The 13,541-nt window shown below is 45.6% G+C and overlaps 1 protein-coding gene across 1 annotated transcript in view; it reads left to right on the forward strand.

The window, feature by feature from the left end:
- Window positions 1-13,541, forward strand: part of gfra4a (GDNF family receptor alpha 4a) — a 125,269-nt gene that overhangs the window by 102,687 nt on the left and 9,041 nt on the right. The window contains exons 4-6 of the mRNA XM_070978466.1: window positions 147-486; window positions 3,691-3,800; window positions 5,445-5,579. Of these exons, the coding sequence (XP_070834567.1) occupies window positions 147-486; window positions 3,691-3,800; window positions 5,445-5,579 (585 nt within the window). The remainder of the gene's footprint in view (window positions 1-146; window positions 487-3,690; window positions 3,801-5,444; window positions 5,580-13,541) is intronic.

Genomic DNA, 13,541 nt, shown 5'->3' on the forward strand with positions numbered 1-13,541 from the left:
GACCAGAGGTGAGAGTGGCAAGTCAATACCAGCTCCAATTAGGCCTTGAAATCATTGGTAAACATTGGCTGGGATTTGATTTTCTCAAACCACACAGAAGGATAAAATGCTTTCTGCCTCATATTCGTGTCTTATTCTCCTTCTAGAGTCTGAAGTAACGACGGTGAACCGCTGCCTGGATGCTGCCAAGGCGTGCAACATAGATGAGACGTGTCAGAAGCTTCGCACAGAGTACGTGTCGGCCTGCATCCAGCCGTCGGCCCGCTCAGGGCCATGTAACCGACCAAAGTGCAACAAGGCGCTGAGGAAGTTCTTCGACCGTGTTCCCCCCGACTACACCCATGAGCTGCTGTTCTGTCCCTGCACCGACACGGCCTGCGCAGAGCGCCGCCGGCAAACCATCGTGCCGTCCTGCTCCTACGAAGACAAAGACAAGCCCAACTGCCTGGCTCAGCTGCGGATCTGCAAAGCCGACTACGTGTGCAGGTACAAATTACAAATGTTGTGCCAAGAACATTTTACACTTAGTTTCCTGAGTTGGCTTCGTTCGACTCACTGAACTGATCATTTGTAGCAACCGTGGCTTCTGCTAAAGGATCACAAAGGTGTTTTTGGCTCAGTTATTGCAGATCTTGTACACATTGCATCAATGCTGAAGCTTTTCTGAAGCACACCAGCGTTAATAGACACTGCATTGTTAGCCGTCGTCTTGTGCTCTTGTTTTGTATTTGTACAGTCCAGAAAATAGAAGTCAAAGTGACGCTCAAATAGGTGGGTAAGATAATGAAATTGGAAATCCATGACACCAAATGCTGATTTATTGGGAAAGCCCTGGTGTGTTCATGTGCAGGGTGAAATCACACCCTCACATAGGTGGAGAAACAAGCTTTGATTAACTGTATCTGCTCACCCTCTTTCTGTGTTTAACTTGTTAGCAACACCTGCGGTTACTCACACATCCAGCATCTTGTTTCATCTGCCACCTGCTGAGAAAATGATCAAGGTCTCTTTTTCCTGTTAGATGTTTGACCAGCTTCACCAGCCACTTGTTTACTTTGGCTCTCTGCTGCTTCAAGCTGGACACATATACTACAACTGACCTGCGCAAGCTTGAGGAGTACTCTGTTACAACAAGAGCAACTCGATGTGCTGACCAATATAACAAACAGACCTTTGAAATTACAGGAAATGTTGAATTATCAAATTCTAACATGGCTGGGTTCTTACATTAAAGTTGCATTAATTGATTTTTGGCCATTAGCTGACAGACAATCATAAGGAGTAATGGGTAACTTAGCAAATTGTTGGCTGCTTACACATTCAGCATCTTTTCTTCACCAGCTGGTCGCTCACTTACCTTGAATCTGGGCAGGTAGTATTTTAGCTTTTCTGGCTGAAAACAGAAACCTGCTGCTGCTTTTGGTTGATGGGAGCGACCAAGACTGAACCAAAATAATCCAACTACCATAAAGCCAAAGCAATGAGCCTGAAGAGGCTAAAAAGCTCTGTTAGCGACCACTTTCACATGACACACGCTCAGATTCAGTGTTAATATACAAAAGTATTGATTCATGCACATAGTTTTATTAAGGTGTATACGCTCTGCAACCTTTGGCTAAGTCACACAAAGATGTCAAAATTGCAAACTCAGTTCATGTCAATCAAAACTCATATTTCGTGGATTAGCTCAAATCATTTTCATTGATAAACTCTGACGCTGCTGACCAACAGCAATCCGTTTTGACAGCGCTGACCTTTGAGGGAAAGGAGAGGAAGCCATTGTAGCGCAGCTGTCTGTACAGTCCATCTTCATTTTTTGTCAGAGTGTAAACTGCTCCACAAAAGAGACATCGTTCATAGACGGTGTTGAGACGAGAGTCGATCGAATACGTCTCTGTAATAAACGGTGTGAGCTTATTGACCTGTTAGCAAGCTAATAGGTCTGATGCTGATGAATTACTTCACCAATAAGTTGGTGAATTACTGTAGCTGGCAGGCCAACTGCTAACAAGCTAGCTAGCTGTGAGAGCCATGTTAGTGCCCTCAGGCTAGCATGTTCCCAGCTAACTAGCATGTTAGCAGTTAGCTTGCCAGCTACTTGCCTTAGTCGCAATGTCACCAAGCTCCGAGCATCATCTCACAAAGACATGCACAACAACTCCTGCCACAAATACTGCAAACTGCATGTGCTTTCACGCTGAAAACAATTTGCTTCGAGTAAATTTGATTAATGCGGCGCTATCGTCAGCGCTGTTGTGCTCAGTATGAAGTGCTTTGTTGATGCGGTGGCCTCGCACACTGACTTTCCCTCAGGACAATAAATGGCTTTGTGTATCTTGGATGATGGGTCTGGCTGGTATGATATGTTCATTTAGATTTAATTAGTCAGCTGTGTTTAATTAATTCAATTGTTATACTCATTAACTGTGTTTAATTAGCTCAATTAAATTCTGCATTCATTTTCGGAGAGAAGCAGCCAGGCAACAAGCAGCCATGTGAAATAGTCGTTATTAGAGCGGCCATAATCATTTGGGATTCACACATGACTTTCCTGCCAAAGTGCTCAGAAAATATTTATCAATGAGCGGCCGAGACATCAGCGGGATCAGTAAGCAGCCGGGGTCTGAGAGCTGACCCTCAGCACCAGATCAGTTATCTGAATAAGTGTATTAATTCTGCGTTGAACCCCTGTGTATGTGAGACACTGAAAAAAACAAAGCTTTAAATTGATTGTAAACGTCCAATCAGTCATAACGTCTGATGAAGCCATTAAAATTCAGACAGTGTATTTCTTTCTATCACTGGAGGCTGAAAACATGGAGTTCTCATACCCATCCAGTCATCCTCCTCTCTCTGACAGCAAATAGTCGCCAGCGTTTAATCTAGTTCCTCTTCAAATGTCAGGAAGACAAAGGGCTTCATCTGTCACGGCTATCGATCAGGCATTATTCCCCACCGCCGCCCCGATGGATGGAGTATCTCAAGGCCCCTGCGCAGCCCACCAATCCCACACCAGTCAGCTGGCATTAAGCGGCAGCCTGCAGAGGATGCCTTCGCTTAGCGCACGGCCTAAGAGTTTTACGCACATCATTATAATGACATGACAAACGAGGGGCGAGCGGGGAGTTGTGGTGCCCTGAGGGGATCCCGTTGCAAATGCCAGTCGACGGGGGCCGATGATGCGACATGATGGCTGCGATAGCCTTGTACAATGATGATGATGATGAGGCTAGATGTCTGAGCGGCTGGCAGGAAAGGTGAAGGAGGGAAGGCTGAGCGGCTGTGGGAGAAGTATTTATATGGAAGATCCATATTTGTCTAATCTCCTCGCGGCCAGGCCTGCCAGACACTGCCCACGGTATTTAGAGAGCAGAGCCAAGGCCTATCTTTGCCCCTCATTGACTCTTTACAGCCTGGCAGCCTTCCATAAGACAGCTCGCCGGGGAAAGAAAAAGAGGGATGACTGTCACCAGGGGTGAGCGGAGTCGAGGTCGAAGCACTGCAGAGAGGGAGAGCTTAAAGGGTGGGGGGAGTTGATGTAGGAGTATAGGCACAGATGAGCATTGTAGGTTTCAGTTCCACATCTTGTCGTTGAGAGAAAAGCGCCGGTGCCGGCCAGCCCTCGGTGACACGGTGTGTGCAGCAGCCAAGCACGAGTAAATGATGGATGGCATGTTATTGCTCCCACAGGTCTCGCTGGGCACAGTTCCAGTATGATTGCCAACCTTCCGAGCAGAGCGCCAGCGGCTGCAAGCAGGAGAACTACGGGGCATGTCTACTTGCTTACACCGGCCTGATGGGTAAGAGCTAAATCTTTGTGTGCCAGCTCCGGCTCACCCACCTTCTGTGATGGATCAGGAACAAAAAGGTTATAGAGGGAGGAAGGCGGAGAGCAGACGAGCGCGCCGAACGCGGCTCAAAAGAATGAATCAAGGATTGTGATGAGAAGCGTGGTTCGACGATCGATGGGGCGCTGATTAATGTGGCTGCAGCATGCCCGGCCAAGTCGTTGGCATTATAAGTAGAGCAATTACAACTATCGACAGCTGTTTTTGGAGAATTATCCCTGACGTGACGATGAGTGGGAGCGGGCAGAGGCGTGCAACACGGCTTATTGTACTTTAGATAAAAACTTAACAAAAGATCGCATAATGCACAAAAGGTTGTTAAAAACCGCTCAGTCTAAACATGTCATTATGGGACAACAATACCACACTGAAGTGCTGCAAAAAGAGCGGAAAAAAAAAGAAAAGTTGTTTAGTTTGTGAGGGACTGAAGGAAACAGATTAAGGAAGACAGAGACAGAAAGCCGTGCAGCAGTGATTGGCCGTTCTAGACAACTGAAGTAGGAGTGAGACGCTGAGGTGTTGTTGTTTGGGAGTCTGGGACCCAGAAAATCGATGGAGGTAAATCAGAACTTTTCGCCACACTGCCTCAAAGTGCAGCAATTCTGTTTCTTTTAAATTCTATCTCTTTTAAAAATACGAGCTACGAGGCTATATTACCCTTCCCAGAGAATGACTTCCCAATCATTTCCTGCTGGAAAGCTCCAACGGCAGACGAGAACAAACAAGAAAATACATCTGACAGACCGATGGCTGTGATGGACTTTGCACTGCAGGTCGCTGCACAAATCAACGTCCGGCAGGCTGCCTGCTCCAGTGCACGTGCACGTTGGAAACCCAGAAACCTAGAAAAGCTAAACGACTGCTGCTGAACTCGTTCTGTTCCAGCGTCAAATGAGACTCGCTGAGAGATCAAGAGGACGATGCTGTTTAAGCAATCAGCTCTGTCACTTTTTCATGCATTTATGTGATAAATACATCTACAAAGAAAGTCACATTTCAAAATAATTGCCTGTCACGAAAGATCAGAGTATTTTTAGCAAATGTTAGCTGGCTTCCAGTACCCGTTCCTTTGAAATACACACAGTACAACTTTAATGGCTCAGTGATGTCAAGCCCTGTCAGCTCCGTCTCCTCTCACTCCACTTTCATCTCCTCTCCTCTTCTTATAATCCTCTCAGTGAACACATTCACGTGCACACTAATAACCCAGTCTTAACCTGATTAGGCAGTGTTGTGATGCTAGAAATTGCCGTGTACACGCCTTCATTTGATTATGATAATCAGGGTAAGGTCATAATCAGGCTAAGAATAATGAGATTAAATCAGCCAGAATTTCGCTCAAACGTTCAATTTGTTGGGACATTAAACTCCTCACTCACACTGTTTTTTGCCTGTGAGGTGTTTACAAAAAATCGTAGCTCCAAAAGAATCCCTTAACAACAAAAGACGGTGAAAAGCATCTGAGTTCAGCCGAATAAAAGACGCTTCTTGTTATTCATGTGACCTCGTGTTCAGATTCGGTGTAAACCTGTTTCACTTCAGCATGCCTGTAAACATACAGCGCTGTGTTGTTTCCCTCTCTCCTCGCCTCTACAGGAAGCACAATAACTCCCAACTACCTTGACAACTCCACATCCAACGTGGGACCCTGGTGCTCCTGCGCAGCGAGCGGCAACCACAGGGAACAATGCAACGACTTCCTCGCTTTTTTCCACGACAACGTCTGCCTGAGTGAGTAGCAGCTGCAGAGAGAGACCTCTCTGTCGCAGCAGCGAGCCCGACAAAGGGCCGGGACAAGTGCGAGAATCGTTAAAGTCTGCGCTGGCGAACAGAGTCATTGATGCTGATGAAGCACATTCGCCGCTTTCACAGCTCCATCTGTAGCTCTGTTTTACAGTTCATTATGTGCACATATGAACGAAAGCTTACAGAGACATACATAGAAAGCTCTTGAGGGGTATTCAACATTTTACTCTCATGGTTTTTTTGCAGAGTCTGATGAAAAGATCTGTGCCGTTCTCACATCTGTGCTGTAAATATGACGGTGTTAGCTAGCGTCGTGTTTGCAGGTTGTCCATCCAGCCGTACGTACATTCATACAGCAGCGGCTCTAATCTTGGGCTGCCACCTTGACACTGAGCTGATTGTTTAGATGTTCTGTGCTGCCGGGTCGAACACGTGTGTGAAGCGTCCACTTTTTACAATCTGCAGCTTCTCTCCTGCAGCATCCGTGTTTGAAGCATTGTAGCCCCCGCAGGCTGATTGGTTCTGCTGATGTTGAGCTTCAGATGATTGTCGCTGCACCACGTGATGAAGCTCTCTATCCTCCGTCCTCTGTCTCCATAAAGTCCATTTTATACCCTCTATTGGATTCCTTCACTCTAGATTTTAAATGAGTCTGCACGGACGTGGATGTAAATGCAACTTGACTGATTGTTGGAGGCAAACAACCACCAGGCGGTAATTCTAGTTTGACCTTGGACAGAATAAATACATTTCATTTCAGCAGTCAATTTAAACAGTGTTTGGACTCGTAGCCTCAATATCAAAGGCTAGCTGCTGCTAATCACTAAGAGAGGCGACACAGTTCTGCCCACGTAGTCCACCTGATCATCTCTAGGCCACCTCTGTTTCATTTTTCACTATCCCTGCATTCATGACACCGTAAAGACTGCACAGGCGCTCCCCCTCCATGTGCCTGCTTCAGTCGATATTCATTTATGTCTTTGCACACATAAGACTGCAGACTAACAGCCCCCTGAGTGACGGCAGCAGGGACGGAGCGGTGACATTAACGAAGCTCTACAGCCGGTGGCACACAGTAATGGGTTAGCACATATAATATCTGTGTGTCTTGGTTATTCTGGGAAATTTATCACAGCAGAAAAGAAACTGTTTACAAGAAAGTCTTTTTGATTGGCAGCACAATGTTACATAAGGATTATCCACCAATCCTCTGCCGCCTTTATCTTTTGTTGTAGCTTTTATTCATCTGACAACAACAACAGCAGCAAAACAGCGATGATGATAGGAGATCATCCCTCTGAGTGAGTGATAGCGCCGGTGACATCAGAGTGACACCGGTGACAAAGTAATACAAACTGTAGCTGCTGGTGCCACCGCAGACGCCGGAGTTTATTTTGGGTTATTATTTTTTTTCTAACAACACAAGAGGACAAGTTCTTACAGAGCTGTCGGGGTGAGAAACAACACCAGTGACAGACCAATGACACCAGTGACAGTGCAAAGCTGAGTGCGGCGGCTGTCGCGTGGTGACAAAACAGAGTGTCAGCGTTCGCCGAGTTGATTCAAGGCTACGTCTTAGTTCAATTATGGCAAAAACAAAAGTCTGAACTTAGCGACACGCGGAGCATCTTCATCCTCGGCTGCATTGTGTTCCGGCTCCGACAAACGATCCGCTGCCGTTCTAGCCGGCGTCCACCGGACACGTGATCTGGGCTGTGGCTGCTGCCTTTACGCTGCTTTAGCCAGACCAGCTCGCATCTGAAGTGTGAACCTCACTAAACATCTTTACTGAGATTACAGCCCACAAATGACCACAGTACGGTTTCTTAATGATTTGATGTTCAGGGCCTTAAAGCTGGTCTCGGCTCCTCTCCAACATCAGCTTTGATGGTCGTATGAATCCTGCATTGGACTCTAAAACTACACTCCTGTCCCTCAGTACTTCACCATCATTTTAAAACCATACACACTTTACATCTACAGCTATAAAAGCTCTCCCTTCTACCAAAGTTCAGCCTAATGTTTTGTCCCCAAGCAACAATAATGAACACTATGAAATAAGGAGTACTCTATTTTTAAAGACTTTCTCATTTTCCAAACTAATATCGCATTTAAGTATCATATTTCTTTAAATAAATGACACCATAAGTAATTCAATTGTAATATCAGCACTTTATGTCTCATTACAAAGGGACAAAATGTCTATACCCTGATTTTAAACATGTAAACATGCCCTCGCTCATTAAAACACGTCTCTTACTCCTTCCCTGATCTTTGCTCTTCCTCTTCTTCCTTTGTGCTTGCATGTTTTACCCCTTACAGGTTTTCACTAACTATTCTGTTGATACTCTTGATTAAACTGTTAAATAATTCCAAATCCTAATTTGCAGACAATAATCTAAAGCAGATTCACATGTGCATGTGTAGAAAACCTAATAATTAACAATCATGAGACTGAATGTGATGGTTTTGCTTCCACTAATATGTTTTATTCTGGACACACAGATATAAAATAGACTGCTGGCATTAGGTAATAAAAACAGTTGAATAAAGCGTCGCCACTTCCATCGTGAATGAGAAGCAAAGTGAATTTAATGTCTCACAAACAACCCGAAACAACGCGGCTGCTCAAAAACCGTAAACTCCACAGCGAACAGGTGCAGCATTTTTCAGACAAAACATTTCTGTGTATGGAAGCAGGAAAAAAATGCAGCTAACATTTACCAGCTTGGTGGTTAATCCAGTAATAAGCATAATAATGCAGTTCGAAGCAGCAACTCCTCAGACAAAAGCACAAAAACAACCATCCGGAGGAGAACCGCCAATAAGAGAGACGACTGAAAGGAGAAAATAAGATTCCTGAGGAACAATCATCTAAAATTTCACTATTACTCATTCAAAGCTTTATCTGCTAATCCACAAACAAACTCTCCGTACAGTAAATCACTTGTATTAATTGTGCTGCACAAAGGGATCACTACTTGACGTGCTGTAATGAGTTTTAATGAGTTAGTCTGTGATTCAAACCTGCAGCTGCAGATTCTCCGTCAACAGAGCAACAAACTTCCGGGTTTGTCAGAAAGCTGTTTGATTTAACGCCCAGCAGCTGCTGCTCCCGGCGGGCAGGTCAGTGCTGGTGGGAGTACGTGAAGGAGATCACCTAGCAGCATAGAAAAGTCATAATGGAATATGACTAATACCTACGAGTACCTCATACTGTGTTTTTATGAGACTTTCCTCCCCAGAAAAACAGCATGTGTCTTTTGTACGTCTGGAGCGATTAACGAAGTCATGTGATGCTATTATAGAGCAATGACGTCTGCAGAGGAAGGAGGTCAGCGTTGATGGATTGGTCAACAAAACCTATGATTTTAACATGGGAGACTGCTGTTCGTTCCCAAGCGACAGTCAGTGTTGTTTCTCAAAGCAGGACGACGGTAGGTCTCGAATTATGAAGAGTTTATTGTTGAAACCACGACCATGAAGGTCCGCTGAGCTGGATGAAAGGAGTCACTTTGGAAGCTGATTGAAGGATAAAAAGATTTGTGTGTTCTGCTCTGAATGTAGGTACAAACGCCGTATTTTGTCATCAAGTTTGGAAAGTTTCTGAGAAGTCACATGCAGCAGTTATTTCTCGTGGATCAACAGGTCAAAGTCTCAGTCAGTTCTCATCACTTCACCTCAGGCCTCCACGTGATTCAGAGTGAGCTGTCGTCTTAAACCTCACAGATGACGTCGGGGTCGTTGATGCTGCATTTGGCAGTTTTTTCCAGAACAGACTGAGACTATCACGCCCACTTAATGCAGTGATTGGCCGGGTGTGCAACGGTGTGACAGCAGGTGAAGGCGTGGACTTTTCTTCACCGGCTTCTGTCACCCGTGTACCACCAAGAAAGCCTTCGAGTCGAAAGTGTTCGCCGTTGTCCCCATTTGTCAAATCCATCGAGTCGAGACTATGAAGACGTGCAGAATCCTCAGCGAGGCATCAGGACGGCGGATGTGATGGAGCCTGAAGGCGGCTCTGGCACGGGCGTTTCGCTCGGCCGTCGAGTGCGGCCGTTTGTAACCGCTATAACCCCTCCTGTGTGTGGATGCTGTCGGATGACCCGTCCTGCAACCGAGTTCATTTCAAGCATACCAAACCCTTTACTGTCCCTTCAGAAGACATCTGCCGTGAAGCAGCCTTCAGAAAGCATTCAGACGTTAATACACTAATACGGACAATCTCTTAAAACAGAAAAAAACTCCACAGCACAGCAAAGACCTAAAAGCAGCAGGAAAAACCTGCACATTGAGAAACCCAAAAGAGCAAATTACAGTTTTTTCTGGGGACAAAGACTACAGCGTTTAAGCTATTTTCAGAGCAGTTACAACGTGCTGCATCTATTTTGACAGAATAGTTGCCACCTGACATGCATCGCTCAGTCAGATAATGACATTTGTTAAAATGCCTCTGTTCTCTAATTAGCCAAATCTGGCTAGCAATAAAATGTACATTATCCTGGAGTGAGTTGAACCTCCCAGCGCAGTCACATATGTTTTTCAGCTGCTTGATTGATGTCTTGTTTTTCAATGAAACTCCTCATGTGCATCCTGCAGCCAGGACTCAGACTTGCCAAGGCAGCTCCTGTGTGCTGTTTACTGTAAGCTCCTTAGAGACCCAGAAAAACAAACCTCAGACTGACTGGCCTCATTTCCCTCCATCTGAGCAAAAAAAGAAAGGAAGAAAGAAATAAGCAGTCCTCTCCTCCTGCCTGAGCAAATGGCTGAAGCCAAACAGCGCATACAGTACGTGATAATAAGGATGAACAAGTTTCTAATGGGGAGGCTGATTCATGGACCAGCGGCGCATGTCCAGCTCTCATCTCAATTGGAGTTCAGTCTCGTTTGCCAGGCGCAGGCAGGCCACTGTTCTATTTTGGGGAGAAAGTGTGCGTAATGATTTGGCAACGAGAGTCTGGATTCGAGCCAATAATTGGGAAAATGAATCCGCCCTGGGAGAGCGTCTGAATGCTTTTCTTTCCCCCGTGTTCCTCATGTAATCACAGCGTACAGAGAAGAAACGTTACTCATTTTGACTGCAGCCAAAAGACTCTCCTCTCCTTCGGTAATGCTTCTGTTTCACAAGTGGACAGCGTGATCGTCAATTAAATAGATCCTCCTGGCCTCTTCTGGTGCTTACATCTTGTTGCGACTGAATTCAGCATTATTTTGCAGGCAGGGCACCCCTGTGCTGGTGTGCTGGGGCCGGCTTGCTGAGACAGGACTTCAGATGGCCTTTGATGACTTTGTAATTGAACGTAATTTGGTTTCCTGCCTCCGAACTAATGAGGTGGACAGAGAGGATGGTGGCAGGGAAGAATACCTTCGTTTGCAGAGAGGGGAAGGGGAAAAGTGCTGAAAAAAATGTGCTCTCAGGAGTGAGTGCGCTCAGGTTTTAGAAACAGCTGTCGCCCTTCCTTACCTCCTCATCACCGCCATAATAACCACATCGCTATGCAGAACAGCAGCTCTGGACTTCTTCGTTCTCTGAAAGCTGAGTGTGTCAGGGAAAAAAATGAGAGGACAGATGGAGGTGAAGCTCATTTATTCCTGCAATTATTGTATTTTTTTCTGGAAGTTAAATTGGTAGTGTAACAGAAAAAGTGGGGGTATCCAGTAATATGTCAGGGAGGTTGGGGACAGGAAGGGGCTGCAGTGCGGCTTCAGGGAATCTATGAAGTCAGTGAAAAAAGAAAAAAAAAGCCCTCAGGGAGAAACTTAAAAGTCAAAGAGATGCGAGATGGCGGTGCTTAAACAGCCGTGTCCAAACATTTACAAAGGAACTGTCACAACAGCTTACCACTGAAGATATCAATTGGCACTTCATTTCTGCGTGACGGCGGGTGGCGAGGAGGCACGGCGGCGAGCAGGCGGAGTTGCGGCCCTCGCCTCTCTCATCCGTCAGCCTGCCAGGGGATCGCTGCCGAGCGCTAACTGCACACTTTGAGCGCCGTGGCACGCTTCCCCACCTGTCCTACGGACGCTAATGACCCACAGCGCCATTAGCAGGTCCGCAGTCTTTCCTGCGAGGTGCTGATGTATACACACATTCAGCAGCGCTCAATCTGTTTCCTCCACTATCGACTCGTCGCTGTGCTGTTGCAACTTGCAAATTCCCTAATTAGCTGCAGAGCTGGCACCGAGCGCGCCGGCTAACCATCCACCACCTCCGCCTCTGTCTCGTAGGCGATGCTCAGTGTCGCGCCGGCGGAGGGGTCGAGTCAAGGCTCCGCATTGATTGCTGCAGGATTGTGCTTGCATAGGTATCCTACCTCAGGAGGGTGAATCAATTTTTTATGATCCTGTGAGAAATCAATGTTTGTGAGACACACCCTGACACTCCACTGAAGGCTCCGAAATCCCATCACTAATAACCAGTGAGTCGCTTCTGGAATGGGAGGATTTTTGCTGGGAACAGATGGAATAATGGTGTGATTTTCATTCCTGAGCTCCCACATCCATCACACAGTATGAGCCAGGGATATTAATTAATGAATCTCTCATTTCATATCTTCATTTGAGCATATTTTAATTGAAGTGACTTTCATGCAGACGTAATTGCTGCCGAGTACCCATTAGCCAAATGAAAATGAATGCTGCTGGAATATTAATTCATCATGTGGTTATATGTCATTCTGGTTGTGGTAAATCCAAGAACTTGATGTAATGCGTGTCCTTTGGGGTGTATGAAACCATATAAATCTGCCACCAGACTGTAAATTATACATAGTCCAGAATGCACATACTGTAATATTGCTCCCAGTCAGTGTCTACTTACTGTAAGTGGACCATTTAAATATTCACGATGATCGTTATATCACACCATTACAGACAGGGAGAGAGGGAGAACTGAAAGGCTAGCTGATATTTTGAATCTACTTTTTGGGAACTAAGTTAAAGTCCAATGTCACTTTTCTTTTTTGTTACTCTGATGCTAAAAAAGTCAAAGAAAAAGGTTGAAAACATTAACAGCTGAGGCTCGTTCGGCTTTGTTTTCAACGCTGACATCGAAGGCGTGAACTGTTATCTGTCAGTCAGGTGAGGATTCAAACCTGAAACATCCAAAGCATCTGTTTATTTAATCGAATTGCATCCAAACTTGACCATCTGTTCCTTTAACGCCTGTGAAAGAGGAGGAAGGATCTCTGAAGAGTCACTTTCCTGCAGTCATCATCGTAAATGATGCAACACCTGCAGCAAATACACACGCTAGCCAGAACAAGTTTGCTGTATAAACCGTGAAGATTAGCCTCTAACTCTGTCTGTTTGGTGCTGGGCAGGTAGGGAATAGCAGGTTTATCAGAAAAATGTGAAAAATGGCTGCCTGCTGCTGCTAGAAGCCCGGCTGATAAACAAACAGAGTCTTTAAGGCAGCTATGATCAATATATTTAGATTAATAATTTAATCTAATCTAATATAAAAGGTACAGGGTTTTAAGCTTCTTTCAGCTCATTTCTTAGCTTCTGTACTCTACCCGCGTCAATTCTCCCTACTGGTCATCAGTTTACCTCCTGCTACCAGCAGGTTAAATTTGGGTGGGCAAAGTCAAAAGGCAGCACTTGACCTTCTTTTATTACCACCACTGGGGTGCCCTTGAGCAAGGCCCTTAGCCCCCTCGGCTCCAGTGGAGCTGCTCAGTGGCTGCAGATCAGACTGGTTGTACTGAGCAGCTGTTCCAGGTGTGAACGTGTAACTGTGTGAATGCGCTCACAGTGAAACTCCTGAATGAATAAAGGTCAAAAAACACAATGTTAGCAAACAGCAATTAGCTGGTGAAAAACACAGTTCAGCATTTAGCAGCTAACGTGTGAAACAGGGAACTCTAAACAGGCCACTGTTTGCTAGCAAGTTACATAAAGTGATAATATGCTAATGTCGTGTTCACAGCTTCGTTCCATTGCCCT

The sequence above is a fragment of the Chaetodon trifascialis genome, chromosome 14, assembly GCF_039877785.1.
Source record: "Chaetodon trifascialis isolate fChaTrf1 chromosome 14, fChaTrf1.hap1, whole genome shotgun sequence".
Lineage (NCBI taxonomy): Eukaryota > Metazoa > Chordata > Actinopteri > Chaetodontiformes > Chaetodontidae > Chaetodon > Chaetodon trifascialis.